The sequence below is a fragment of the Drosophila suzukii genome, chromosome X (genome assembly GCF_043229965.1).
Source record: "Drosophila suzukii chromosome X, CBGP_Dsuzu_IsoJpt1.0, whole genome shotgun sequence".
Taxonomy (NCBI): Eukaryota; Metazoa; Arthropoda; class Insecta; order Diptera; family Drosophilidae; genus Drosophila; species Drosophila suzukii.
The window spans coordinates 7,814,611-7,840,998 of NC_092084.1; the positions used below are offsets into that span (position 1 = coordinate 7,814,611).

The 26,388-nt window shown below is 38.6% G+C and overlaps 1 protein-coding gene across 1 annotated transcript in view; it reads left to right on the forward strand.

Moving 5' to 3' along the window:
- The first annotated feature begins 283 nt into the window (after positions 1-283).
- LOC108016898 (uncharacterized) overlaps positions 284-26,388 on the forward strand; it is a 76,561-nt gene continuing 50,456 nt past the window's right edge. The window contains exons 1-2 of the mRNA XM_017083810.4: positions 284-822; positions 11,885-12,499. Coding sequence (XP_016939299.2) covers positions 12,134-12,499 — 366 coding nt within the window. The 5' untranslated portion in view covers positions 284-822; positions 11,885-12,133. The remainder of the gene's footprint in view (positions 823-11,884; positions 12,500-26,388) is intronic.

Here is a 26,388-nt window from a genome sequence, read left to right on the forward strand (position 1 = left end):
GTTTCGAGAGGGAAAATGGATATGGAAAAGGGAAGGCGGTACCGGCTTGGTCATATTTTGGCGCAAGTTTTCACCACACGCCCAAAAGTGGAAAATGCAGACGCTGCACTCGCCAACCGACGAAGACGAAAAGTGGGGAAAAGTGGCAAGACGAGTGGGCCTCGTGGCAATTGCGATTCGGGCCAAGAGTTCGGCATCGGTTTATTCCACTTCGGCTTCGGAAAATGCGGCTCGGAAAACGGCGTTCGGAAAATGGATGAAAACACAGGCGGCATTATCAGACGGCAACTTCAGTTGCAAGCGAGCGCTCAGCGTGTGTGTCTCGTGTCTCTCGTGCGGCAACAGCAACCTGCAACTTGCAACATCAGTGGCAACGTGCAACACCCAGCAGCAACTAGCAGCATAAATTGCGTGTTTCTTGACTTTGACTCTTTGGGGCCACAAAATACGATACGGCGATTTCGAATTTCAAGTTTCCCGCGCGCCAGCGTTTCTCAAATCAAATTTTTGTTGACCGCCGACTGTTGAGTGTTTTGTTTTGGTTTTTGCTCGTGTTGTGTTGTCACGTGCTCATTTGTTTATTTGTTTTTTGTTGCTGTGCTGTGTGGTGCCAATGAAACAACCGAATTCGAAAGAGCAACCAAAGCAACGTGCAGCATTTGCTGGACTTCATTTGAAAATACAAGAGTGGATTTTGTTTTAAGAACGGCAGCATCCTGTTATGGTAGATGGACCGCCAAATCATCTGTATTATTTTGGGAAATCCTCATTGCACCTGAAGCAAACTGCCATTTGATGGGCTTTGTTTGAAAATTGCAGTTGGTAAATTTTAAAAAAATGTATAAAAGACACTGACAATTTCATTGCACTTTTTAAAAAACCCAATTTTTTTATTAAAACAATTCCACTTGCTAAATTTTAACATTTATTTCTAAAAGAGTTGTTAATATTTTTACATGTTGATAAACTTCTTAGGACCTTAAATGTCATAATCAGCTTTTCCAAGAGCCCTTTTTTAAAACAAAACAAAAGATCTTCTTTTAAATAAAATCAGCAGTACAAAAATGCCAGAAAACCAAGCTTATATTGCCATTTGTAGAAGTCTTAACTTATAATGATATTCAAAACGTCCAGAAATATTTAAGGATCTTCATTGAATAATCAAAGCAACCTGCAATACTTGCTGCACATAAAAAAATTAAAACTTAAGGTAGATTTCAAGTTAAATCGATAAGAAAACCGGCAACATTTTCATTAGTCATCATATCTGTATTCTATCTATCTATCGATCTATCTATCTATCTATCTATCTATCTATCTATCTATCTATCTATCTATCAATCTAATTCCTCAATATTAAATCTTATAAATTTCCTAAGCTATGTGCAATATTTTGTAAAACATCTAATAGCCAGCAATATTTTTTTACACCAGCAATATTTTTTGGGTTTTCTAATAACAACCTGCGATATTTATTGCAACCGATGGAAGCCTGCAATATTCTCATAAATTATAATTTAAATAAACTTGAATATTAATTCCTTAGAATTTCCTAAGCTATCTGCAGTATTTTCTAAAACATCTAATAGCTAGCAATAATTTTCTTTACCAGCAATATGTGTTGCTCTTCTAATAACAACCTGCGATATTTATTGCAACCGATGGAAATCTGCAATATTTTCATAAATTAAAATATATAAAACAACTTGAATATTATTTCCTGCAATATTTTCTGAAACATCTAATAGTCAGCTGAACCATCTTATAGCAAGCAATAATTTTCCTTACCAGCAATATGTGTTGCTCTTCTAATGGCAACCTGCGATATTTATTGCAACCGATGGAAATCTGCAATATTTTCATAAATTATATTATAAAACAAGTTGAATATTATTTTCTGCAATATTTTCTGAAACATTCAGTAGTCAGCTGAAACATCTTATAGCCAGCAATAATTTTCCTTGCCAGCAATATGTGTTGGTCTTCTAATAGCAACCTGCGATATTTATTGCAACCGATGGAAATCTGCAATATTTTCATAAATTATAATATGTACAATAACTTGAATATTATATTCTGCAATATTTTCTGAAACATCTTATAGCCAGCAATAATTTTCCTTACCAGCAATATGTGTTGCTCTTCTAATAGCAACCTGCGATATTTATTGCAACCGATGGAAATCTGCAATATTTTCATAAATTATAATATAAAACAAGTTGAATATTATTTTCTGCAATATTTTCTGAAACATTCAATAGTCAGCTGAAACATCTTATAGTCAGCCAATATGTGTTGCTCTTCTAATAGCAACCTGCGTTATTTATTGCAACCGATGGAAACCTGCAACATTTGCGAACTGGACGGTGTGTGACTGGTTCGTGTTGCTTTACTTTTTTTTTTGTTGTTCGTATTTATTTTTTAGCGAAAGTTTCTGGGGTGTTTTGTGTGTGTTTTGTTTGATTTTCTTGTGATTTTCTTGTGCCGGCGTGACGAGTTGCCAGTTGGCTGTTATTGGTGTTTGGCGTTTGGCGTTTGGAGTTTGGCGTTGCTGCGGGGGAAAATGAAAACAATTTGCAGTTGATGCTTGGCCTCCTCTTTTCTTCATCTCCAGTTTGGGCGCCCCTAATTAAACCGGTTAAGCGTTTCGTTTCGTTTCGTTTTTTTCTTTATTTTTGTTTCATTTTTTGTAATTTTTTTTTTTTTTGGTTTGCTGCTAATTGCCAGTGAAATTTGTGACAGCGGCGGCAACACGACGACAACGACAACAATCAGCTGCCATTGTGTGTCCTTGTTAATGAAATCGTTAAGCTTTCCGAAGGACCCGTAGCCATGGCACACAGGACGATTACGATGACGAAAAAAGGATGAGGTTGCTGATGATGCGATGCGATGCGATGCGATGCTGCGATGCTGCTGGCGGGGCCAATATCAAAAGGATTTCGTTTGAATGCGAAAATATGGGGGAAATATGCGAAAAATGTTTGCGTGAGGAATCTGGCAAACGGAGCGATATGCTGATGGCAAACAGCTGCCTTTGGGGGGGATCTCTTGGCAAAAAGCTGTTGAAACGCTAACCGAAAATCTGTGAAAAACCCCTTAGGAACAATGGCCTAAAGGGTGTTTACATTGAAAATCAAATAAACCCATGGTTAAGTGTGGAATGGCAAATGTCGAACATTGGTGGCTTAAAGACAATAGATCTTTTATCATTTGACAAGATTTAGTGATGGCTGTTATAACATAGTGAGCATTGGGGAAGCTTTTAGTGGAATATTATTTATAGTTAAATTGATAATGAAAAAGACAATTGATCATCTATAATTTGAAATTACTTAGTGGTGGGTGTTAAAACATAATAAGCATTGAGGAAGTTTTTAATGCAATGTTAATAATAGTTAAATTGATAAGGAAAAAATAAAACTTAGCTATTTTGATAACAACCTAAAGGGTGCTTACATTGAAAATCAAATTAACCTATCGTTAAACGTAGAAAGGCATATTTCGAACATAACATAGTGAGCATTGAGGAATTTTTTATTGAAATATGATTTATAGTTAAATTGATAATGAAAAAAAGTAAAAAACCGAGCAATTGTTTAAAAATTGAGAGCATTGTTAAATGCTTCTACTTTTGGTTAAGCAAAAGTTTTTGGCTAATAATGGGTTCGAAAGCCTGATTTTTTTTTTTGTTTCGTACGACACATATCAAATTAAAATTAAAAATTCCATCTAAATGTAAATAAAAAAATAAAACCAGTAAAAAAGACTGGGACAGACGGAAAAGATAAACAAAAGGAATTGGGCAACTAAATGAAAATGAAGCCATCAGCAGAGCGCCATGTGCAGCAACAACAAACTGAAACTGCAGGGGGCGGTGGGTGGTAAAAGCGCGGAAAATCCAGGGGGCGGGGAAAATGTGAAAACGCGCCAAAGAGACGGGCAACAGCGGAAAAATGCCGCCAAACGCAAATACTGCGGCACAATTTCATTTTTTTTTTTTGTTATCTCACGTTTTTTTGTCGGTTTATTTCTTATTAATTTTTTTTATTTCTTCTTTTTTGTCTGCTTTTCAAGGGGACACAAAAAACACACTCAAACTTTCAAAGCTTCGTCGCCTGCGGGCCAAAATTTTAGATTTTCACTTTTTCCCAACGCGATTGCTGATATTTTTTTTTCTCTCTGTTGACAAAATATCCTACAGCAGCGGCAGAAGAGAAAACAACAGGCCTACATTATGAAATTTTTAATCAAATGAAATGACAATACAATTTTGCTGATGCCAAATTAAATGAAATGTCAATTTCGAGTGCCCAAAAAAACGAGAGAAATTTGGAAATCGCTCAAAAGTCTTAAAAACGAGGGAAAAAAGTTTATGGCAGTGGCTTCCGTTAAGCATTTCAATAAAACCTTTCATTAAAATGTTTTTTATTTGCTTTTAAGTATGTGCAGGCGTGTTTACTTAATAAAGTAAATTCACCCACTCATTATTATTAAATAATCCTTATAGTAGCTTATTTAAAACTTATAATAATTGTCTTTACATCACCCCAAGCAGCCCACAATTTACATAAACTATATTATGTTTATTATAATTGATTTATCCAATTAATGACTTAATTCCAAGGCAAACACAGAACAATTCCTGAACCGATAAACACAATGTATTGATACTAATTGAATAAAGGAAATTGGAGCCACTGAGCCCTAGTTCTCCCCAATCAAAATGCTACGAATCGGTCATCTGCGTTTTGGCCATTTATGCAAAGTTGATTTACAGATTTCCAGATTTGCATTAAGGCCAGGTGGCATAATTGATATTAATTTTGTAATTAAAACACAAATTGATGGAATGGGTCGGTGGTGGCGGGAAAAAGGGCGGGGGGATTATGCAATATTTCGCAGCAAAAACATTTCAATTTACCAATAATCAAATATCAAATCTCAGAGAGAAACAAACTAAATTGTCAAACATTTCGACATTTGTGACACTTGACATAAACTGGCAGCTACATCTGCATATTTGTGTGTCCATTCGAATGGCCTAATTTATGCATTTTTGATGGAACCGATTTTGTAATGAATATTCCAATAATCGATGGCCAATATTGGGTTATGTTTAATTGAATTAACCATTGTTCGAAAAAGTCGGAGGGCAAATTGTTTCGAAAATTGCAATCTGAAAAACGAAAGTCTCACTCTTTGCAGCCAGCGAATGCAGCGGAGCATTAAAATTACCTTTTAATTATCACGAACGAAACGTACACATGCAGAAAATACAGAAATAAAAAAAGGAAAAACAACTCTGCATAAATCCATAAATTGCCTAAGCATGAACATAACTTAAATAAAAAATGGCTTAGCTTTTATCCCCTCACAATCACGAATGATCGTCGGTATAATTAACAAGCTGCGATTTTAATATTACCTGACCAGGTGGATTGAAATTTCGTTGGGTATTTAAGATTATTTCATCGGATTGCTGAGGATAGGTTGTTTGATTTGGAAAGGGAAAGTCTCAGTTTGATGCTTGCTGATCGCTATAAATATATATAATAATATAAATCTATAAATATTCTTAGCACTATCATAGTGTTTCCTATGTCTAGTCTTTCTTTTATTCTCTCGGTTTTCCTGCAAATCGGTGACAAATTTATAGGGATTATTTTGATCGGGCTCAGCTCTTTAAGGCTCTCAAATATGTTTTGGCTAGCTCGCCTGACAGCTGTCAGCTTCAACTTTCGCCCCCTTCTCCACCTGTCTCACCTGCGTTTTTCCACATTTTTTTTTTGCACTTCATCAAGTTGCGTTGAGCCAGCGGAGAAGGAAACTAAATGCGCAAACACATGTTCCCCATTCACTTGCGACACGGCAACTCTTTGTGTGAGTTTGAGTGTGCACAGAGAAAAATAGGGTGTAGAGTTGGGATCATAATAGTAAAAATCAAAATTTAAATATCTTATTTTTTAAGCTCATAAACATATATTTTAAGATAAATTGTGCAAAGACAAAAAATATGGATTAATAGTTTTCATCAACAAAAACGACTGTTCAGTACAGCAAAATACTAAACAAAATAAGAAACAGAGAATGAATAAATTAAAAAAATATTTTAAAATTGTTAGGGACCTTAACTTTAACAAAACCTTCCCTTTTAGGAAGAGTATTTTTTTCTTTTCCGACTTGATTTGCCCTTTTCCCAGTGCATTTGTGTGCTTGTCGATGTGCTAATGTATGTATTTGCATCTATTAGTGTGCGTGCCAGGATAGCCAGGCGGATACAACAGCAACAAATAGCTAAACAAAAAGTTTTGGCTTTAGTTTTTGCATTTGGCTTCGGATTTGGCCTATGGCCATAACGAGATGGCCGATGGAGGGGGTTCCAGGATTGGGGGCCAAAATGGGTGATATGGGGGTGCCGAGATAAAAGTTAAAGCCGGCACACAAGTGTGAAGTAGAACTTGGGGCCATGAGAGGAGGCATTGGGATAATTGCCGTGGCAACCAAGTTAAATTGCACTTAAAAATACAGTTTTTTTTGTATGAACGCTTTGTTATTTAATAACTTTATTTAAATCAAATGGGGCTTTTGAAAATATTTAACCAGTAGCTTAACTATTTTTTCCCGATTTGTCTACGTTTTATTTTTCCGCTCTCCTGCTAGAGGTTCCCCATAATTCTCTCCTACTCACATCCCAGGAGGTTAAGGATATTCGCATCCAGTGCTCCGTCAGAAACTTTCCTTCGCTTGACAAACGTACAGACAAAATGGCTTAGTGTAACACTTCCGTTTCCTGCCTCACAAGCACACGAACACACACACACACACGCATACACAAAGGGGGTCTCATTTGATTAATGGTTTTTTGTGCACTTCCCCACTCCATTTGGGCCTGCTGTTTATGGGACAAGTTTACAACACCAAGGATCCAGATCCATTGAAAATGCGTGTTATTATCCGATGCTCCAGAGCAGACGAACCCAAGTGGGCCATATAGTCCTCTAACTATCTATGGTACCTCTTTGGAGACGGGGTGAAACAAAAGAAAAAAGATAGGAGCCCAACCCTCTTTCATTTTCATCGAAAGAGAAAGCGACTGAGAGCCACGTGCTTTTTCGTGCTGATTAGTTTTGGGAATTTCCATCGCCTTGGCTGTCAAACATTTTGAATGCTTCTCTTCTGTTCCGGTCTGTTCTGGTCTGGGCCCTGCTGCTTTTGGCCCTGCTTTTGGCCCTACTTTTGGCCAGCATCTGCCATAACTCACATATGTCCCCAACCGAACCGAACTGCAGTCGCATTCATGCATAAATTATGCCACGTTGCGTATACGCAACGACTGACACCATAAAAATAGTTCCCAGACAAAGGCGAAGATGACACAATTCGGGCACTTGGCCAAAAGGTTAAATGCGCGCTGATTGAGGTGAACTCGGCTCGGTAGCTCATCCGTATCCGGGCCAACCAAATCCAAATCCGGGCGATTGTGAAAAGCTGCATTTCGCTGACTACACAGAAAGCAAAGACTTAGTAGTTAATGGTATGTTTTTGGAAAACAAATACTTAGGAATGTTGGTCTTAAAAAGTGCTTTAAGTAATATCTACCTACCTAGTGTATTCAGACAAATGTTTCCTACAAAACCCAAAAAAAATCTAGAAAATATTTTCAAAATGGTATAATTATGTAAAGTATATTAAAGATCTAAAATTATGATGATTACAGTTTTAAAACTAAATGGTCCACAGAACTATTAATCTAACTTCTAAGTTTTTATAAAAGGATTACCTTGTCAAGTTTATAAAGAATAGTTCATAAAAGTGTTATAAAATTATATAAAAACAATTTCATAGAATCTATCTTCCCCTTTAGAAAAACACATAACTCTTGTACAAGAGTTTTTTATCATTAAATAAATAAAAATCGTACACTTTGAAATATTAATTGAAGCTTTCGGTCATTTTTAAGAATTAGTTCGTACAAAAAAACATTGAAATCCAGTTTTTTATCGACTAATAAGTGTGGAAAATAGTAAACTTTGAAATGTATGTATTATTTTTGCCCCGTAAACATTGAAATATTTTTATATTGCTTTTTCCCTGTGCAGCCACGTGCTCCGCAGGACATCATTTGAGCGCTGGCCAAGAGTTGAGCTCGGTGCACTTTGTGCCAAATAGCCGATGGCCAGAAACGGTGTGAGATCGAAATTTGTTGGAATGCAAATCAAATTAGAGACACACACATACACACACACACACCTGCAGAATGGCTGGGGAGTCCTTCGACTCATTCTGTTGGCGGTTCTCAAAGGCCGGATGCTTTTAATCAAAACAGCAATGCAGCTGGCCGGGGGCAGAGGGCATGGGCCTTTTGGCCCTCTGACCACTCCAGTTCACGGAAAATATGCTACAGCTGGCCTAAGGCCCATGGAATCAACACATAGCAGTATACGGTTGCAACAGCAACAGCATTTTCCGCAATCCCACCCACTTTTCATCCGCTTTTCATGCCCTTTCGAGGCCTTTTCCCCCCCTTTCTGCGGCATTCTCTTTTCTGCTCTCATCGAGCCTGATTGCATTGACCAAAGGATAAGACCAATTGGCGCCACCTGGCGCTCACAAGTCGCGATTTCCTTGTCTTGACTTTTATCCTTGGTCCTTCCTTTCTGCAAAAAGGTTAATTGTCCGGAAAAACTGGAGGCATTTGCCATCCTCCAAAGGATTTATTGCACAACTGATAGTTTATGGCTGCATTAATTAGTAGAAACCGTATAAAATAGAGATATTCCCAGGGAGCTACCTTAAATTCTGAAAATACGATACATTTTTGTTGCACTTTAAGCGTATCATAGGCGTAAATCTAACTGGGGGGGGGGGAAAAGCGGAAAAGCAAGAGAGGAATTTGCAAACTATTACCCTAACGAGCAACAAGGTGCCACGCCTCGTTTGTCTGGCTTTGGGTTCCGTTCATTTGCCTAGGCTTGCCACACTGCCCCCCCCCCCCCCCCCCCCCCACTTTACCCACTTCCGGTCCGATCCTGCAGCTACTTCCGCTTGTCCAGGACATTCTTATCAGCGTCGCACGTTTTTATCATAAATTTTACACTTTGCTTGCAATTTTTCGCTCGATTTTTGTGGGCAGCAGTGGTGAAATCTTTTTTTTTTTTTTTGGTAGGGGCATAAAATGCCAGACGACCCCAACGGATTTTGACTCTGGGGCGGCTCTTGCTGAGTTTTGTGCCCCATTAAAATACTTTATGAGGGGAAGGTTATGGGGACATTACGTAATTCCTGGGAAGCACAAGTGTTGCCCCCCCCCCCATTTATTGTTTATCAATTTTACGAGGGTGGCAATAAACGGAGCAGAGGGTGTTCAGATTTCAGAGAATGGGAACTTAAAGTGGCATTTCAGCGGAAAATCGAAACACTTTAATATTATTCCCATCATTTATCTTGCCTTTTTCTTTTTTTTGTAGTTTTTTAAAGTGTATCTACTTTTTTAGGGCAACGTATAAAATCATTTTCTAATTTATTCCCATTTGTTCTGATTTATTTTTACCACAATGATATTCGTTTTATTTTGCATTTCCATGATTTTGCCATTTTTATACATATTTTTCTGTAAAATAATTGTTAGTCTTTATCAATTTATGCCAGCTATTTCACACTTTTTTTGGCTCTGGCCAAAAGTTACTTTTTCATTTAAAAACTTTGGGACTGATTGGTGGAGAGTTTATTAAAACCCTGAGTGCCCAAATAAATGTTGGCAGATATTTGTAATCTTTAGCCATGGACTTAACAGAAAAAGTCTCTTTGCTGTTGTCCATTTAAGGATTTTATATTATACATTTTTTTATATTTTACTTTCCAATTCCATATCGAAACTCTGGTACATTGTAAGGCTTATTGCAAGCCCCTTTTGCATGGGCATTATATATTATTTTTACGAACACTCAACGTGGCTCAAACCACCTGAACTGAGTGGCTGATTGGCATAATGACGATGATTATTGGCCCACTTTGCCCAGAGTTACAGTTACAGTTATTGGGCAGGCAAAAGGACGTTGCGTATACGCCGTGTCTGCCATTCAGCTCGAATGATCATTGCGCTGCGGCCATCCAATGGATACTTGTGCAAATGAAGTGTGTACACAAAGTATCATTCACGCTATCATTGACACCAAACAAGAGGGGGAACTTCCGTTACCGGGGAGCTTCACTGTACCATCAGAAGCAGCATGAAAAAACAAGTTTGTTAACGCAGTCAAAAGTTGTTGGCAATCGAAACATTGAGATTTATTTTTTTATATTTTTCCCCCAACATGGCCAGTAAAAAACAATTTATTTTTTTCCCCCAGCCCCAAAGTGTGTGTGAGTGTGTTTGCAAGTGGTAAAACATGTAGTTTGCATTCATTCATATCCAGCATTAAAATGTTCTTATTTTTTCAGCAGCGTTCTCTTTTTCTTTCTTTTTTGGCAAAGTACAAATATCGAGAGGGAAAAAGTCAACATAATAAAGACGAAAATATTGCATTTGATCGGAGAAAAAGGTTAAATAAAGTAACTCAAATAGAATAAAATCCTTTAGTTTTAATTATTATTTATTAATTAATGGGTTTCAACGTCTTTGGTTGCTTTTATTCATATTCTTTTGCGGATGTACAAATATCGAGGGAGGAAATATCAACATCAAAAGTACATTGCATTTGATCGTAGAAAAAGGTTAAATAAAGTAACTCAAATGGAATAAAATCCTTTAATTTTAATTATTATTTGTTAATTTATAAGTTTCGACCTCTTGGGCCATCCCTAGTTTGCTTTTATTCATGGCCAGAAAACGATATCTTTTATTTATTCAGCAGAACTCGGCACATTTGCTTCTTTTTCTGTCTGCCGGCTGAAATTATCGCAAGTAAAATTTATGATTATGCAGCTGAAGAGGCGCCAGAGCGAGAAGGGGAGTTGGGGAGCGAGGGAGATGGGATGTAATTGCTACCGGCTCTTTTACAGCCATTATTGCCACGCCCCCCGCCCCGCCTCGTCAGCCACATCAAAGTGCAATTTTCGCAGCAACTTTTATTGCATAGATATTAAAAAATTCCCCCCCAACCCAACAAACAGCAACGAAAAACGGCTCATCCCCATCATTAACATCATCATCATCCGCTTTTCCCGGCATTTAATTGAAAAGTGAAATTGATTTCTTCTCTCTGCCGCACTTTTTCTACTACTTCGTCTGCGTCTTTCTTCTGCTCGAAAGAAAATTGTTTTGCTTTTGGTTGCATTAATTATGGAAAATCATATTTTTGATTTTTGCACGCAGACATTTTTGCCAATTGCACACTCATTATTTGGCATTTTCTTTTGTTTTTAATTGCTGCGATTTTCTCATTTCTGTTGTTGTGCGTTTGCAGCGGCCATTTCCATTTGTGGCCACAATTATTTCCATGGAATATTAAAATGATACATACCAGTACTCCTCGACATGCTCCTCCTTTCTTTTATTATTCTCTTGTTTTTCTTTTCCTGCCCAATTCGGCGCTTAAAAATTCCATTAACTTGCACAAGCAACAATTTTGTTTACCAAATTGGGGGAATATTTTGGAAATTGTTTGCCAAAACTGGGTAGTTTTTTGAATAACTAGCTTGAAATAGTATAAAAATAAGGTATACCTCTTGGCAACCTTTATCTTAAGTACTCCCCTAAGATAAATGACTTCTGAAAAGTTTTGGCGGAATAGCAGAAGATCGGATGACAAGCAATAAACAAACTATTTGCCGTAAATCGCCATATTCCCCGCACATGTACTCTTTATGTCTGACACTTGAGAAACAAGTTGAATTTATTTGCGCGCTCTACTCACTCGGTTCACAAATGTTTTTCTTGCAGTGGGGCAGGACCAAAAAACTTGCAACTGGTTGGAGGAGAGAAAAGAGACGAAAGCCCGAAACCAGAAACCAGAGACAGGAAAACACAGTGGCAAGCAAAGTGTTGCATACTTGGCAGTTGCATACACTTGGCACACATACGTAAAGTGTGAAGAAGCGAGGATACGAATACGGAAACGGAAACGGATATATACGAAGACATACATACATATATATAGATATATATCCGCCACTATATAGACGGGGCAACATGCCGTCGTCAGCAATAAATAAAACAGCACGCAGTGTTGCCAATACGATCCAATTGCTGGCAATCGTTCTCTATTGCTGCTGCATGGTGCATGGACAACAGCAACAGCAGCAGCAGCAGCAACAACAGCAGCAGCAGCAGCAACAACCACAGCATCACTTGAAGTACCAGCAATTGCAATATCAAATGCAACAGCAATATGAATACCAGCAGCAGCAGCACTACCAGCAGCAGTTCCAGCAGCAACAGCAGCAGCAGCAACAACAGCAGCAGCAGCAACAGCCACACCTGACACCCACAGCAACACTTAGCCATCAGCAGCAACACGAGGAGCAAATCGACCTGCTGTCCACACAGCCAACTCAGGTGAGTGATAATCGCCCAGCGACTGGCAATCACAATTTATAACAATTATTATAGGGTCGAAAAAAATAAAGCCGACTCCGGATCATTGTGTAATTAATTGAACTTTGGCCAGGGCCAGGGCCAGCCAGAGTTGCCACAGCTGCCGCAGCTGCCACATCGCATCTCACTCGCTCTCTCTGGCAAATTGAATTTGATTTCAGTTCTCTTGCTTTTGGCCAAACAGTGGCAGCTGCAACTGCTTAAAAACCAAATCCCCAATTGCCAACTTTTCGTTTTCCCAGCCCGGCTTTTCCAGGAGATTGGCCCACAGCCAGGCAGTGAACCTCAAGTTCAATAAGCTGATTAACTGAATGAAATCAGCAATGAAAATGAAATAGAAAGTGCCTTCAGCTTTTTGGCTTGGCCTGGCTTCTTCTTCTGCTTCTTCTTTTGGTGCGTCAAGTTGGACCGCCAAGGCAACCCAAAGTTGCCACCCAAGTAACCACTTCTGGCAGCCGCACTTCTGGCAATTTGCGGCTGTTAAATGATTAATTTGTTTTTGATAGACTTTAAGTTATATTTAATTAGCAGCGCAAGAAGAAAGGAAAAGAAAGAAAAACAGAAAACGAAAATGGGAGAGAGGAACTTAGCTCCAAAAGAAGCTTGCATTAAAAATGAGTTGGCAGCCCAGTTGGCTAGATTTCCGGTCAGATTTAGTTTAAGAAATGGATAAGGGATAATTGATAAGCACACAATGCAGAGACGAAGACGCAGGAAAGGACATTTCATGGCTATAATTCTTCAGCTTAAAGTTAAAACAATTAGTTGATGCATTATATATCTTACACAGAGAGAATTTTGACGTTGAAATCTGAACTCAAAATGTTCTTAAACAGAGAACGAAATTTTAGAAGACGAAAATGTTTTCATTGTGTTGAAATCAAGATGAATTGGCGGTAGTTACATTGTATATCTCAACAACTAAACTATTACTCCAGTTAGAAGTGTTTTAATATTGAGATAATTGACACCAAAAGGTGTTTTTAAGAACGAATGTTCTCAAATCAAGAACAATGTACTTGAATATTTCTCTCTGAAGAAGAAGGATTTAAACCGGTGTGGCAACCATATATATTTTGACACTCTTGGTCTGAAATCATTTCAATTGGTGGGTCTAGTTTTTTTTGGACAGACCACTAGCCGCGGGGTGACAACCCTGGCTGCGGCAAGCCTGTTAATTTCACACACGATTTGCTGCTTAGTTTCTGCACTTTCCACACTCCTGTCAACTGACCTTTCGCAGCCTTGACTGCTGTTTTTCCTCCCCGCCGCCCTCTCTTTATTTTTTTTTTGGACAAAAGGCGTGCCAAGCTTTTGTCAGAGGCACGGCCACGGCAACCCTGAAACCCCATCACCCCCTCCTTTTTTCGTCATCCCGCTGAAACTGAAACCCAGAGCTCTAAACCAACTTTGCAGGACAAAACGTGGTAGCGTTTTGTAGATTTTTAAGTCCCATAAATTTTAAGTGTCAATATATAAAACCGCATATGTGCGGGGCCAACAATGGATGCGCCACATGGCGGGGGCGGGCCAAAGGAAAGGGCGTGGCGTGGCGGGGCAAGGAATGGCAACGAGTCGAAATTCATAAATTCAAGCGTGGACGAAACGAAATGGTAAAATAAAATGCAACCAGCAGAAGTAAAAGCAGGAGCCGTTTTGGCTCGGACTGCGAATGACCTAGGGGTGGACCTGGCACGAGTGTTATCAATAAAAAAAACTATCGAATTAATCACTTAGTTATCGAAAACTAAAATGAGGAAGTAAAGAATTCGCTTTTATGAATGTGAAACTATTTGTTTAGATACTTTTGTTTGCTCTGTAGGTGTAGAAATTAAATGTTGTATTTAAAACGTAAAATAAAGTACTTTTATTGTGTAATCTTTCGAATTATCGAAGTCATCGTATACCTATTTTAAGGAATTGAATAAAAAATTGTTAGCAAAGATTTTTTGAACATTTCGAAAATAAAAATGCGTATTAAAAAACTGAAGAATTCGCTTTCGAGAACGTAAGACTGTTTGCTCAGATACTTTTGTTTGTTTTGTAGGAGCAGAAATTAAATGTTGCATTTAAAATTTAAAATAAAGTACCATTATTGTGTAATCTTTCGAATTATCGAAGTTATCGTATAACTTTTTTAAGGAACTGTCAAATAAGTTATTTAAAAATTGCTAGTGAAGATTTTTTGAAAGGGTCGATTTAGAATTCAAATCCATTTCGCAAAACATGAGCGCGTGAACATATATATAGGAAAACTTGCTTGGAATTTTTATTGGATTTTTGTGGTGACCTTAACGTAGCCCATCGCCAGTCACGCTGCACGTGTCACGTTTCCATCCCTGGGGAGCCACACATAAATTATATGAATGAGGTTTTTTGCTTTATAGTTGCGCGTTCCATGTCCGTGTCTGTGGCCGAGGGCCGTGGCCATTCGGGCCAAGCTCTCTGCTCCTGGCTCCTGGCTCCCTGCTCCGACCATGCCCCCTTTTACGCCCCACTAATCCCCCAGCTCTCCATGTGGCTTTTATTTTATTGCAAATTTCAAATAAAAACAGCAGCAAAAAGTTGTTAAAAGAAAACGGTCGAGCCAAAAAAGAGCAGCCGAGCAGCACGAGAGCGAAGTGGAAATATTGTATAAAATAAAAAGAAAACAGCATCAACAATGCAAGTTCTAGGGATCTGGGAGGGGGCTGTGGGATTTGGGGGCCCTGTAGCCCCCGAAACTCCCGGATACGAACAGTACCAAACCAAGACAGGGGGGGCAATCAAATCAATTTCGGCCAGCACTCCAGTCCATCGAGCCATGACCGCATCAAAATCGCCAGCGAGGAGTTCAAAGTGCGGCATTTAATAATCGATGGGTTCATCAATCAAGGACCTCCGCCTAGGCTTCATTTTTCACCCCGTTCGAATGAGTTGACACAAATACCAACAGCTTAAAATTCAATAAAATTGCCACATTCCTAAGCGATTGATTTATCGAAAGTGGCAAGTGAAGGTAATTCCATAAAATTTAACACAGCACTTTGCAGCAATTGATTTATGGCGGCGAGTTAATAGTCTAACTAGCAGGTGTCAAGTAAATAAAATGCATTTGCATTTAACCCATTGAATACTATTATCCATTTATTTAGCTTCTCTTTTTATTCTTCTTTTTAAATATGTCATGGCACTTTTTCTTTTAAACTGATAAAGCTTGTTTCCATCTCCAGAATGCATTAAAATATTATGAAGTTGAAAAGTTACCAGTCGAATGACTTCTTCAAGTGGCTAATAAAACATAAAACCACCCTCAGAAAAAACCTCTGATGGCAGAATTTTGGAAGATTTTCGCAGCACTCACAGCAAATTATCTTGAAATTGTAATTACAAATTTTGTAGCATACTTATTAGGGCCAACAGCTGAGACATCCCGTAAAAAGGGGGCGGCTGGTGGGTGGAAAATGGGTGTGAAAAATGGGCAAGTGCAGGGAAAACCCCGTTGAGACGCCGTGTCAGTCAGCGGCAAAGCTGAAAATCGCTAAAGATTAATGATGCAAAAAATTGAGCATCATTAAAGAAAGTGAAAATGGAATTAAGTGCAAGAGAGAGCGAAATGGGGGGTGGTTATGGAGTGGTTAAAGAGGGTGAAGAGGGGTGGTGCAGACATCAAGGAAGTGGCAAAAGCTGGAAAAAAACACAGGCAACACACACACACACACACATACGAACTAAGGGGCAAAGTACGTGCAACACGCAAAGCGGAAGAAAATGGCGGCATAAAACTTAACTACAATAAGCGCCAGGCCAAAAACGAGCTGACAACAACAACGAAAAACTACACCACCTACAACAACAACACAAAAATGTTGCACACACTTTTAGACGGTTTTTTTTCTATCCACAGAAAAAATTTAAGAAAATTAGCAGTCCTGTAAAATACGATCTAATACAATCCAGTTACTTAAAAATTTTTTTTTTTTAATTTAAGTAACACTCATTATATTTTCTCCTTTGATTTTATTCTTACTCCAACTATACACATTAGTGAAACACAAAGCTCCGATATTTAAGATTTTATTGAACTGACTCCAGGTTTTTCTCACGGTGTGTGTGGGCGTGACCTCAAAGGTCTATCTGTGTAGCAAGTAGTTAGGCCAAGTGCCACGTACGTGCAGCGGAAGCGGAAATGGCGAATGCCGTCACAGAAACGCCCTCTGTTGGCGGGAAAGAGCATTATGGGGGGGGGGGGGGCATCGACAGGGGAATCCCCGCTAATGTCTTGAGCACGTTGTCTCCGCTGATCCCGTGGAACCCCTAAAACCTCTAAAAATCCCCACCCTCTTCTCTTCGTTGACAACAAGTTGGCCAGTTATGGTTCATGGCCCGAATAAAACACTTCATAAACTATGGACAAGTTTGGAATTTTCGCACATCTTAGAGGACAGGCGAAACTATTTCGATTTGGCTTTAAAATATTCCAGCAAGTTGGTTACGGTTCCAAGCGATTAAATAAATAAGTAAATAAATCGGAAAACATTATAACAACTATACAGTTTACTCTACAAATATAATATTCATGCTAAATTTTGAAGAAACAATGCAAATCCATGATAATGATCCATTAACCATGCTTTTTTAAGTAAGCCACAAAATTTTTAAGAAAAGTGTGAAATATTATCTAGAAATTTGTAGTAAATATTAAATGTGGAGTAGATTAGATTATTGTGTTGATTGGATATCATTGCAACCGATTGGTTTCCATTTAAATCAGACCTTGCCTTGCCCCATTCCCATTATAATTAAAGCCCCTCTTAAATGGTAAATTATATGCCATTTTACCTGTCGAACTTACAGCCCTGAATGTGATATTTTCCCCCAAGCTCCGAGTAATGAGGAAATTCGCAACTTTGGGTAGTCTCAAGCCGAAATGAAAATGTCTGTCTGCAGGCATTAGACAACAACTTAGTGGGTTGCGGTGGGTGGATAAGTTTTCTCCATACAACCGCAGCGTGAATATTTCGTTACGCAACCCAAAGAAAAGGGATAGCAAGAGGCGGCAGAAAGAGAGAGGGAACCATAGAACAGGCATGCCGAAAAATAATTAGCGCGTTGTGTTTATAAGTTTCCGTTTAAAAGCGTTTTACGTGCTAACCGGGGGAAAAAGCATAGCTTCTTGGGTATGGGAAAATGTGTGGGGAATGGGGCTCGCTGCTGACTGAGATTACAGCTTTGATATATTAATGAACTGAGTTGAGGGGAAGGGGCAAAAGGGCAGCATCCGGCGGAACACGCCCACTTCCATTGATGTTTCGCCACTTTGAAGAAGGTTAATCTATTTACAGACGCAGCAACTAAGCAATTCAATTATTAATGGAGCTTCGACGAAATTCTATTTGGCACAACTTTGAGGCAAATTTGGGCCTAAAATTGTTGGATTTGCTTTCGATCAATATCTCCAAATCCATTAGCCACGCAAATATGTTCTAAAAATGTATTTATAAACTTATTTGCCCTAAATATTATGGAGACCAAAAGGAACTAGTTGTAATTCAATTAAGGACAACTTTTCATCCCAATAGCTTTAACCGAAATTCGAAAACCATACCAATTTGCGGTTTTTCGCTATAAACTATAAACCGCGAAATAGTTGCAAAAAATGTGGAGGAAACAAAAAACAGGCCAACCCAAACAAAAATCCTTTGACTTTGTTTGGCCAAAGTTGTTGGTTAAAAGGGGGCGGGTGAGGTTGGCAAACAACGGCATCAAAAGCCAACACGAATATGCAAAAATAAAAAGTTGATTTTGTTGTTTTATAGTTTCGCATATGAAAACATTGGGCCAAAAAGCAGCGGCTGCTGGTGGCATGTGATAAGCGCCACTAAAGCCCTATAAGCTCACGGCATTACAGCAACATCAGCAGCCGGCAACATCAGCCACCAGCAACTTGCAACATCGGCAACCAGCAACTAGCAACCGGCATCCAGCAACTTGCAAGCAGCTGCCCCGAAAACTGCGCAACAAACGCAAGAAGAGGCAGCAGGATTAAGTGCAACTCAGAATGGGGCAGAAAAGCCCCGATGAAATGCCAAAATATGTCAGTCCTAATGCGCCGATAAGACAACTTGCAACTGCAACAGGGGCTGTCTGACAAGCATTAAATAATGCTGATCAAAAGCACTTATCCCTGGGTTAAGGAGTCACAACAAATGATCTCTTATTGTCATGTTCTAGAATAGATCAAAAACAACTGGTCCAGTTTTTAGAGTTTTTCTTTGTTTTCTTTTAAATTATTGTTTAATTCTTGTCCATAATAATTCAGTGTTTTGGCTGCCATAAGGCGCATAACGAGGAATGTCTTACCTCGTTGAACTCGTCGCTTAATTACCAATCTATTGGCGTTCAAACCTGGAAATTTTTAATTTGACCCCTGTAAAAAATGTAAAAATGGGTCAAAAAATAGATTTTCAATTAAATGATTGGGATCGTTAGCATTGGTAGCAAGCTGCTCAAAACAGTCGGTCTTTTAGCTGTACGCCTTAATTTGGCTAAACTACGACTGAAAAACCACTAAAAAATGACTATTATTTTCACCAAAATCTGAATCCCAAAAATATCCGATGTACCCCCTTACAAAAAATGAGAAATTGTGTCAAAAAATAAATTTTACTTAAAGTGCTAGGAATCGATAGCATTTGTAGAAAGCTGATCAAAACAGTCGGTCTTTTAGCTGTACGCCTTCATTTGGCTAAACTACGTCTGAAAAACCACTAAAAAATGACTATTTTTGACCAAAATCTGAATCCCAAAAAAAACCGAGCTACCCCCTTACAAAAAATGAGAAATTGTGTCAAAAAATAAATTTTCCTTAAAGTGCTAGAAATCGATAGCATTTGTAGAAAGCTGCTCAAAACAGTCGGTCTTTTAGCTGTACGCCTTCATTTGGCTAAACTACGTCTGAAAAACCACTAAAAAATGAGTATTTTTGACCAAAATCTGAATCCCAAAAATAACCGATGTACCCCCTTACAAAAAATGAGAAATTGTGTGAAAAAATAAATTTTCCTTAAAGTGCTAGGAATCGATAGCATTTGTAGAAAGCTGCTCAAAACAGTCGGTCTTTTAGCTGTACGCCTTGATTTGGCTAATCTACGACTGGAAAACCACTAAAAAATGACTATTTTTGACCAAAATCTGAATCCCAAAATAAACCGAGCTACCCCCTTACAAAAAATGAAAAAATTTGTCAAAAAATAAATCTTCTTTGAAGTGATAGGGATCGATAGCAATTGAAGCCAGCTTCTCAAAACGGTCGGTCTTATAGCTGTACGCCTTGATTTGGCTAAACTACTCCAAGTCCAACGAAGAATGCCAACCAATTTGCACACTTTGTTTTCGGATTTTTTATGGAGTGTTTTCCATGCCATTGCGATCCCCGCATAATTAGCTCATTTCCCTTGCATTTGAATGGGTTCCCCTCGATTTGGTTACAAAATGTGAGGGAGTGTGTGTTTGTGGGTGGTGCATCCTTGGGAAAATGGTCGCCAATTGAACAGTTTGTTTGTCCTTTCAATGCCCCCTTGCAAAATCCTTCGCCTTCCACTTACATTTTTTCCCCTAAATATTCAATGGATGAGCGATTTTCCAACTCCAACTCTAATTCTAAAATAAATATTTAAAATCTAAAAATAAAATTTAGTTAAAATGTTACATCCATATCTGTGCACCCCCTGAAAAACTGCTTCATTAGCACAATATTAGACAAGTACACGCACACAAACTCCCCTTAAATCCTTGTGAATTATTATTATCCTGGCAGCCGGAATTGGTTTAAATATTTGCGTGTTGGCGGGGCTCCAACATTATTGCAACTAATTAAAGCGAAATGCAAATATTTGACCAAATGAAAATTCATTGCACCTAGCTCGGCTAAAATTGATTAAATTTTCGACCGCTTAAAAAAAAAAGAAAAGGGATTGGCCATTTGAATAAAATGAAATGAAATTACAAATTAATTGTTGTCGGACAATGGTGAGCCATAGAATTTGGTTAAATAAAATTTGAGAACGGGGACTCCCGCATGTTTATGCTGCCAGTGAACATTTTGCACCGCTCTATTGTTTATGGTCTTTTGTGGAGTACTTAAAATCAAATTTAGAAATGACACACACACTCGCTTTGTTGAAATATTAACCATAATACAGATGCTATCTAGAATTTAACTCATGGAAATAATATTTTAAAATGTTTTGTGATATGTGAAAGGTGAATTACAATGTGACTTTTCTTAAATTTCCCATTTTATAGATATTTATTCCCAATAGATATTTATGCAAATCCATATTTTCGATATGAAATGGAACGCTATATCACACAAGCCCCCTTCTAATGGAACCTTTGGGATGCGGATGCACCATCTATGCGATTTCCTGGACTGCACCACCCAGTGGTTTTCACTCGTAACCCCGCATTTTGTTGGCCCCTCGAGTTAAGCGTCCATTTAAATGTTGGTCAAACCAACGCTGCTGGAAGAGCAAGGGTGGGGAGGGGGCTGGAAAATTGGGGGAGGGGTGGCAAAGCGGAAGGATATCTTGTTCGCACGCCATTACACACACACACACAAAGTCCGCCATGTATCTGTGTGCGTTCGAATGCAATTCGATTGCACACGCTCGAGTGGGCGACAAGCGTAAAAATGCAAATATTTACAAATATGAGAACGAGACCAGAAATTGCCAGAATGCCATTGCGAAAGGGATGGGGGAAAGTGCTTCCACCAATTTCCCTCGCTCCACTTTTGTTATCATTGCGACTGCCAGTTTGAATTTCGGTTTTGTCAACTGGTAACACCATTTTACCAATTTGCAATTTAAACACAATTTACCGAGAGAGAGTTTTGGCATATGAAACATTGAATATTCTGCCTCTAAAGTGGCAAAAAGAAAGTTCGAAGCTGAGAGCTCTCTTTGAAAACTTATTGTGGGCAACAATTTTTTTTAACTTTTAACTTTAAGAGGTGGGCCAAATGAATATTTTATACAACAATCTGCTAAATCCAGTAATCTTCAAAGGTTTATTTTCTTTGAATTCTAAAAGATAGGCGAGATTAGGCAAAAAATCTCTTAAACTTTTTGACTTTTGAAAATTTTTTAAGTTTAATATTTTCAAAAGTGAAATAGATCTAAAATGTATAAACGAATATTGTTGAAGTTCAATATTTTGAAAAGTGGAATTGATCTAAAATGGACAATTTTGGAATTCGAATTTCCAATATAAAATTTTTCTCAACCCAGCTTCATTGAGTTACAGCCAAAACTGCAGTTTTAAGTCAAGGGGCCGAGGCCGAACGTAACCCCCTTTTCCGGGAAAGCGGGAAATTGTGTACATGGTAATCGCGCAAAAGTTGGTTGCCAATATCGCAAAGCCCACTGACAAAAGGCCCCCGGCCCTGGGAGAACTGCAACAGCGACAGCGGAGGTTGTATCCCCAACAAACTGTTATACTAATGTACATATATATCACCTACCCATCTAAACGTGTCTGGTACACTGAAAGAAATCAGGTTTTTTGTAATCTGAAATATTTTTTTTGAATTGAAATCCATTTGCATGTTTTGGTTTACTTAAGTTCTTGCTATATTTAATATCATTAGGCTTTTATTTCGATCGACAATATTTTAAAACATTTATGATCTTAAGTAAATCATTTATTTTTAGTTATTTATTTCCTCATGATATACAGACAATTTAAATTAAAAAAGCCTATACTTACATTTACAATTATATATTTATTTAAGCTTTATTAGCACCTTTTATCACTGTGCAGCTGTTCAATGTGCGTCTGTTTGCATTTCGTATTTATATCGTGATATCGTCGACATTTTGTCTTGTAATTAAATTTCCTGTCGCTCCGCCCAAGGGAGGGTGAAGGGGGCGTGTCACAGCTGCCACTCCCCCCGCGACCTCATCGCCAGTGGGCGGAAAATGGGGGTGGGGAAAAGCACACACAAGCTGTGCGGTGATGAAAATAACGCCTCAGTAAATATCGCTCATACGCCCCGTAAACTGTTTAAAACTGCATGACAGTTGATTTTACTTGACTTGAGGTGTTGAGGCAAAAGGAAAATAAAAGGGGGGACAGAAAAAGAGGCAAGCCGAGGTAAGGTCAACAAGCTGCGGCCAAAGTTCAAACTTCTGGGTTGAGCCAAGATTTATAGAGCACCTCCTTTCCACACCCCCCCCCAGAAATACGAGATGGCAACTATTTGAGTTAGGGCCACGCACTGAATTATTGAATGGATTGGCCAATTGACAAGGAAAATGACTTTGGCTTCGGTGTGTGAGTGGGCGATTTGAGGTGTAATGAAGCGATTGCCCGATGTAGTTACCGTCAGCATTTAGGGCCATCAATACGTAATCCCCATTCCCAATCCGATTCCCGATTTCCAACTCCCGATCTCCGTACTACCCTCCCCCCCCCCCCAATTTGTCAATAATTGCTCAAGTCATTGCTGTCGGTGAATTCGAATCGAGTCGAAGCCAATTGAATCGAATTGTATCGTATCATATCGCACGGAAACGGATTGAAATGGGGGCGTGGCCGAAGTGTCTGAATGATTCATGAGTGCCACATGAACTATGATCGCCCTGACCCGAATCGCTTATTACTTAATAATCGTTCGCTTGTTTAGACTGCGAGTTTAATTTATGTTATAGCTCTTGGGCATTTTTGATGAGCGCGCCGTCAGCGAAGCACTCAAAAGGGTTACAACGGGCAAACTCATAATTGCAGTTGGAAAAGTGACTTATAAAGTCTGGGTTGCTTGAAAGTCTAAGAAAAGTCAATGTCTTCTCCCAAAAAAAAAACGTTGAACAATCAAAAAAACTGTCAAAACACTGTATATCTTTTTTTTGCCCAATAAAATATGTACAAATGAATATAAAATATAATATGAGATATCATATCTCGTCACACTCGTAATTAAATTCCGATTTCATTATTATAGATTATATAGGTATTCCTCATCACAATTTTCAGTTTATAAAAATGTAGTTCCCTTTTAAAATAAACGGTAACTGGTTGACCACAAAACCAAAATATAATATTTCCGCCTGCTTGAGTTTTCAATTGTTTGGGTTTCCCATCCCGAAGCCCAAGTATCTCGTTTGTCTTGCCGCATTCTTCAGTTGAGGGGAACTATTGTCCTTTGTGGGCATTTGCACAAACGTTTTTCAGGGCACCATCGATGGGGAAGAACAACATCGGCGGTTCTATCAATAAACGTGACAATTGCTCACACAGACAGATTTTGATGCACCAGAAAAGCAAAGGGAACGAGAGATAGAGAGAGACGGGTAGATATCGGATGACAGAGATGGAGACAGGGCATTGTTTATATCTGCCAGCGGGGGGGGAAAGATGCCAGGGAAGTAAAAGAACAAGTGCTTTAACCTACTGCCAGAAACCAAACCACAAAAACCCAAAAACCACTCAAAAAGAGTGAAAAAGAGATAGAGAGAGCGAGAGAGAGAGGGGGCGATAAAATCAGAGAGAGATGGCTGATGAGGGGGGCGAAAGAGATAGCAAACCGAGGCTATGCATAGTTCATAGCATAATTTCCAGCGCCGAACGGAAGTTTCAACACACACACACACACACAACAACCCACTGACTGATCGATTTTCAATTGAAATTCAGTGGTTTCCTTTATACAGAGCACCAGTTGTTGTTTTTTCGGTGGCCGCTCCGAAAAAAAAAAACCTTTAAACAGAACCAATTTCAAGAGTAGGGTGCCATTAATTAAAGCAATTAAATGGATTTTTCATTTAAATTCAATTGCAGCATCCGTGTTTTTCCTCTTTTATTCGTACCTTGGCCTTATGAACTCTTGCTGTTTTGGCCTGCCCGTAAAAACTTCCTCTTCTCGGAGGACACGTGCTTTGAGGGTAAAACTTTTTTTATTGGCCATGCAAACGATCTGGCCGAAAAGCCCCAAACAAACCAGGGCCAAACAAGCGGCATGGAGCATACCGGAAGTAGTAAACAGGACTCGCATTGACATTTAAATGCGGCATTAAATTGCAATGGCCAAATGCCGAAAAGTTTTCAGAGAGCCCTAACGAGCAGCAGGGAAATTCCCTACCCAATTACCAACCAGATTTTCACAACAGTTTCCCTTGAGGTTAAAAGATCTTGAATCTCAGACAAAACACTATGGAAAGTACTATATATACTAAATAATACAGTAACATTCCTTTAAAACTATTAAGAAATTCATGTTTTAAGACCAAGTTTAAGGACTTACTTCTAAGAATAAACAAATTATTATTTTGAAATCTTCGCTTAAACCTACATTTACTAAATTAATTAAAAGCATCACTTTTATTTTAAATTTATATATGAGGAAATATGAAATACAGCTTTCAGTATTCACGACTGGTATTTATGACAAATAATAATGGCTTAATCAAATATGATATTCGTTTTGGGAAATTAAGTAGAGGCTTGGCACGTTTGCCAAAATATGCCGAGCAAAAGCAGATGGCTTAAATTGAAGAATACGAACACTAGTTTTCAGTCACGTTCAGATGTTTCCATTAAATACAGTTGAAATTGCCAACGGAAGGAAGTTCCTTGGCTTAGCCCCCCTCAAAAATATATGCGCCCTGACATCCTCGAACAGGAAAAGGAAGCTGAGCACACGCATTCGGACATTATCCTGCCATTATCCTGGCCATTTGGTTGGTAATAAAATTGCGAATGCTTTAAATGCATTATGGCGAGTGTCATTAAATACAGTTGTCCCCAAAAGTTGGCCGGTAAGAAATTGCGAGGCGTGTGCGATTGTAAAACATGCATTAATGTGGCCTACGTGTGCACTCACACACAGACAACCGCATCGCAACGACGCACGCACACAGCTGCACGTAGGAAAATTTTCAATTAAATTGCAGACCAAGATGGAGGCGAATCGAAAAATGAGCAAAATGTGGAGTATCCTTGCACTGACACCAGCAGACAATGCCAAAGATACGGTCATGTCGGATGTTGTTGTCCTCTCGCCAATGCACACACACACACACACACACATGTGCACAAGGCACACACAGATACTCACACACAAATACATAAGCTGTCAGAAATCTGCACTTCCGTCTTTTTGTCAATGGTCCGCCATTGCGGCGGAAGTTGTGCGGTAAATGCATTTGCATCGATGCACCGCCCACTTTTGGCCCACCCCTCCTGAAAGCCACCCCCCATAAAAACTATGTGTTCGCTTGGCCAGCTATAATGAATATTCATATGATTAAGGGATTTACCCCGCTCGTAATTGAATTACCCCGAAAGAATTTAAAATTAAAAAAACCCAATTTAAAATGATGTATAAAGTATTGGCAGCCTTAATGGGTTAATGAGAAAATTGCCCAGGCACATTGGCTGTTTATTACGATGAAGGGATGGGATTCCCAAAAAAATAAGGCAAGGATATACAAAATATGTGGGATACTTTTCACTTGGATCTGTGATTTTATTAAAAAGCGCTGGAAATGAAAGAGATGCAGATTATCAGCTGAAATATTTTCAATACACTTACTTGTTTCTTAAATGTCATATATTGATTTTAAAAAATATCTTATATTTATTATAGATTTTAAAACTTGAGATACTTATATCTTATACTTAAACACAAAGCTATTCTTTTATAATTAAGATATAAACTAATTTTTTAGTTTTTCAATATACTACGGATTTAAAGGGAAAACTAGATACTTTCCAAAGATTCCAAAGTATCCAGCAGTAGAAGTTTATATGGTTGAACAATTCCATCAAATTTAAAACCACTGCCGTTGCATTCGGGGACTCACAATGTA